This window comes from Diabrotica virgifera, chromosome 4 (genome assembly GCF_917563875.1).
Source record: "Diabrotica virgifera virgifera chromosome 4, PGI_DIABVI_V3a".
In the NCBI taxonomy this organism is placed as follows: Eukaryota; Metazoa; Arthropoda; class Insecta; order Coleoptera; family Chrysomelidae; genus Diabrotica; species Diabrotica virgifera.
This window is the reverse complement of record NC_065446.1, coordinates 31116044-31121130: the sequence shown is the minus strand read 5'-3', so window position 1 is coordinate 31121130 and position 5087 is coordinate 31116044. Positions and strand designations below refer to the sequence as shown.

At 32.1% G+C, this 5087-nt stretch overlaps 1 protein-coding gene across 1 annotated transcript; it reads right to left on the bottom strand.

Annotated features, from left to right (window-relative positions):
- Positions 1-746: 746 nt before the first annotated feature.
- Positions 747-3147, bottom strand: LOC126882980 (ADP-ribosylation factor-like protein 6). Its single transcript, XM_050648117.1, has 2 exons — positions 2862-3147; positions 747-1162 (listed from the first exon to the last, which is right to left on the bottom strand). Exons 1-2 carry the CDS (start codon positions 3037-3039, stop codon positions 771-773), a joined length of 570 nt encoding a protein of 189 aa, XP_050504074.1. The 5' UTR covers positions 3040-3147; the 3' UTR covers positions 747-770.
- Positions 3148-5087: the final 1940 nt, after the last annotated feature.

The following is a 5087-nucleotide window of genomic DNA, read 5'->3' as shown; positions in this document are numbered from 1 at the left end:
CAATCTATTGTTGGTGTAAAGTGGGTATTAGACTACAACATGGTTTTGAGCTTTTTTGAGGTACCCACCTTTGTACCTTTTCCTCCCCGCCGGGTGTCTCATACTTAACATATGAAAACATTTCTGTTCTTCTATCCGGTATAACCTCAAAAAAGAAGTTTGAGTAAGTGTAGGTCTTAGACAAGGAAAGAGAGAGGACGAGTAATCCTATGACCAAAAGTGAAGCCAAACCGACACCAGAGATTTTGATCATCGACGTATCTTTGGGGTATTGTTATGCATTGAGTATTTAAAATAAAAACATGAAATGTATTTAAAATGAAGAATTTGTGTACGGTAAATGTTTTATTAAGTTGCTCATATTACGTACATATGTTTCAATACATACATATGTTTTTATTAAGAATTTTAGATGATGATTTACTCTATTTTTTTATGAAATTTTAACCTTCAACGAACACCCACCACTGGCAACCCATTGTTATTTTTGACGTGACCGCCATGTTTTTGGTGACAAACAAACCAAAAACTGGCTTCACTTTTGGAACGTGTGTGTTAAATGAGTGTTACCCGTCCTCTCTTTTTTCCTTGTCTAAGGTGTAGGTAAACCGTTGTCCAACAGTGTAAATACCAAAGAGAAATAATAAAAAAAAAAACAAGAAAATCAACCATGAAAATGAGCATAACTTTTTGTGGTACAAAACTTTTGCGGTTACAATATGATAAAATATAAATAAAAATACAAATTTCAAACATAATTGAGAATTTATTTAAGTTTTGGCCATAATCATATCCCTAATTTGTTGTGTTAACCATTCTACTCCTTCTTGCAAGCCTTCTCCAGTCAGGGCATTGCTAGAAGATATATGCCAAGGCTTGTCCATGATCTTGTCAAGTCCTAAACCTGAAGCTATTTTGACACTACTTAAAGCTTCCTTACTATCCATTTTATTTGCAAAAAACAATATTGGAATTTTTTTATTGCAAATATCTGGATGTTGAAGCAGCAAATCTAATTCTTCTTTTACAACTACCAGTCTTAAACGGTCACTGCTATCTATCACAAATATGATTCCATGGCAGTCCTTGTAGTAGTGCTCCCACAGATCTCTGTATCGCCCATGGCCGGACATGTCGAAGGCTGTAAAGGAGAGGTTTTTGTCTGGAAAGTAAATTTTAACTATTAAAACTACGCTACATGTATAAATCTAACTATATAGAAACTAATAGTCCAGGAATCGAAGGTTTTCACCTCGCAATTTTTACAGAATAGATCGATGTGATTGAAAATTTGAGAATAAGTAGTGGATAGTTCAAGGATCAAAATCTTTATGATGCCGAAAAGCCCCTACATGGGGGTAGTTGCCCGCTTCATGGGAGTAGTTGTCACTCTATCTCGGGGGGTGGAAACTTTTTATTATTATATTTATTCGCTATCGAAAGTGTTAGTTTTATACCGAAAAAAGTTTGACTGGCTTAGAATGATTAGTTAAAAAAATGGAGTTTAACGTGAATAACGAATTTTTGTAGTTTGATAAAAAATGCCCTTTTCTTCAAAATAGAAAAATTAGCATCGAAATTGTAATTTTTTAATTCCCAAGAATTTGGTTTGCGAAAACTTTTTGTATGGCAAAAATTGAGTGAGATATTGACAATTAAAACTTGTACTAACATGCAAAAACTACCTTTACCGACTCTTTCAAATTCACCCATTTTTGAAAGGTGGTTTTAAAGGAAATAATAATAGCCTTATCTTATAGCTCTTGTAAAAGTCTACAAAATGCTTTTTTAGATAACTCTCTTAAGGTAAAAAATAAAAAAGTTACGGTTAACAAACCAATATATTTTTTTGGAAAAAAAATGGAGAAATCCAATTGGAAGCATAATAATGTACGTTAGCGGTGTTTTTGTATTCTGTACTTTAGAAACTTCTATACACGGATACATTGATTCATACTCGACTCGTGGAACCATAGAACACATACGAATACGTACCTAGAGGTATTGTCCTTTTCATGAGCATTTTTCAGTGCGTAACAAATGATAGGAAAAAGGGTAAGTCCGTGATAATACACATTTATTACATTTATTCTAATATGACATTTTAGTTAAATCTGACAGTTGTCACATTTTATTTTCAGTTTGGAATAAAAACAATATCAAATGTGTTGCTTGCATTTATAAAATGGTATTTTCTTTGATTTGTATAGTTTTATAAATTATACAGATTATATTTGTAATATTATTATCTAATTAAAAAAAATATTTTTTTTATTATGGCGCCATCTATCGACAACTAGAATAACTAGAATAAATGTTATAAATGTCACCGACGAAATGTAATCACCGACATGCCTTTTTTTCTGTCACATACAATTTAATGCGTTAGAAAGAAATCGAAAAACTGTGACGCACTGAAAGATGATCATGAGAAAAAGAATATATGCTTTAACACTCTGTAACACATCTCTTGCTTCACCAAGACATGAAAATGGAGACGGTTGACAAAATATTAAGTAAATGTGCCAACAATCATAAGCAAATATGGCATCAACGTGAATATTAAGGCTCTCCAACCCCTGGATGACATAGAGTTAGTATGAAGTCTGAAGAGGATGAAGCCCTTCATAGTTCAAAAGAAGAGTACCTATAGTGCTGCTTAGTATACACGAGTGATTGTGTAAATAATTACTGTAAGGAAGAAAGGTCCTTTAGAAACAGTTATTGAATAACTATAGTTTTAAGTATTCATTAGTATTAATGTAGAATGGAACAGAAATGCTCATTGACCTCTCTGATCGGATTGCAGTATTAATACACCTTTTCAGGGGTGTTTTACTAATAAAAAATCTACAACTTACTTTGAAATCTCTCCACTGAAAAACCAACTGTAGGTACAATATCGGAAACCCTCTCTTCTTCATTTTTAAATTTATTTACCACTGTGGTTTTTCCACTATTATTAAGTCCAACTACTAAAACATTTACTTCTCTCTTTCTGCCACCTAAGAAACTCGCTAACTTTTGAAATAGTCCCATTTTTATGCGAAAACTATTTTTGTTTAACAAATTAAAACCATCTTCATTTATTTATCTAATTATATAAAGTTTCGTCTGTTGATGTGTGCGTTGCTATGACGATTTTAGCTGATACAAACAATTGAAGCGTTCAATAACATTTTTGATAAACAGTTAAGTACAATATACGCAATTACCGTTATATACATAATATTAAACAGACAAAATATAAAATAATGTAGAGAAAAAAGAAACTGAAATAGAAGGATTACTCAAATAGAAGTAAAAGGATAGGTATCAAATACGATGTGTTCGAAGATGTAGACATTTCTTTGTTTTCCCATATTTTTCTAGTTCGTGCATTTTCTGTTTTTTTAGGTACCTACATATTTATAGTCCCCAGTACACCGTCCTTTTTTAAAAATAATTACAATAGTCTTAAAAATGGTTTTAACGGCTTCGTTTGGGCGAGTCACCACTTTCTGAAAATGTTCAGAGTACAGGTTGGACGCGTTTCCGAACACACAACACCTAAACCTGTAGCTCTAGCGCGGTTATATTTTGTTATTGCAAAACTATAATTTTTAATTTTAATCAAAAGATTATACGTTAAAATAAAATAAATTATTTTTGTCGGATAAAAAAGAGAGATCCACGGATCTCGTCGGACAAAAAAGAGAGTCCGACACGCGCAAGATGTCACTCTAGCAGGCTACAGTTTTGTTATTACAAAACTCTTAATTTTCGATTTAAAGTACTTAAAATTAATTACAAAAGATTGTCGATCTCTTGTCCGACAAATTTACAGCCTCGTTTCTTTAGTCTAACAAAGTAAATATGTTGTGGCAGGCTATGTTTTGCGGTTTTTAGGACTCCTTTCTTATTTAGTGCCCACCACAGAATCTCTCGAGGAACTCTACCTCATGCTTTTTCAAGATCAATGAATACTATATGAGCTTTTGTTTCTTTATTCCTGTATTTTTACATCAATTGTCTTATAATGAAAATTGCATATTAGGTTGTTCTGCCCTTCATAAAGCCAAATTGATTATTGGATATTTCGGTTTCATCACGTATCCCTGTATCAATAATTACTCTGTGTGGGTCAGTGTAGTTATAAAAGTGACCCCTGTTGAGCTGGCCCCCCACTTACAGAAATTAAAAAACAAATACCGCTGATTTACCAGCTACAGTGGAACCTGCTTAATTCGAACTTCCATAATTCGAAATCTTCTTTAATTCGAATTTTTATTCTGGTCCCTAGCATTTCCTATATAAGTAATGGTAAAAAGTCGTGAATAATTCGAATTATATTTTGGATAATTCGAACTTTTCTGCTATCTTTTCTGAATATCTTAGAATCTTTTGTCATTACTGAGAAGCTAAATTCTAAAAAGCAACTAAAAATTTCGGATCTCTTTGGAAAAAAATAAAGTCGGTCTTTTTTATAGCTTGCAAATGTTTTAATTAGTATCTTTGGCCGACTTTTGTTAGCCCATTTTTTTAGGTTGACAAAACTCAGGCAAGAATAAGAACAAAAACATCTCCAAGTGATAAAAATGATCAACTACTGTTTTTTGCTGATCAACTACTGATATTTATCATTTGCAAATGTTTTGTAGGTAATCCTTGCTTTTATAGATTTATTTTTCAATTCGAATTTTTGGATAATTCGAATTTTTTTAACGGTCCCCTGAGATTCGAATTATCCAAGTTTCACTGTATTTATGAGCTTTCATATCCCGCAAATTAAAGATTTTGAGCTCGTTACAATGGGCAGAAATTTAATATTTTAGTGGGGGGGCTGACTCAGCCCCTCCTACTTAAAAATAGGGATATTGAATGATTGAATACATCTTTGCGGAATTACGAGCTATTTATGAGCTTTCGAAGTGATATAGTTTCGATTTTTGAGAAAACCCTGTTTAACATGTATTTTTTTCAAGAAAATTAAAATCTTTGATCTTTAATAACTCAAAAAGTATTGATTTGTTTTAATAACCTTATAATAATATACCAAATTTTGCTTAGAATTTGTTCCTTTATCAATTTGTGAGGTTACCTTTAAT

Coding starts and splice junctions, on each gene's coding strand:
- LOC126882980 (XM_050648117.1), bottom strand. CDS start 3,039: ATGGGACTATTTCAAAAGTTAGCGAGTTTCTTAGGTGGCAGAAAGAGA. Junction 1,163..2,861: donor TTCAGTGGAGAGATTTCAAA/GTAAGTTGTAGA, acceptor TTTACTTTCCAG/ACAAAAACCTCTCCTTTACA.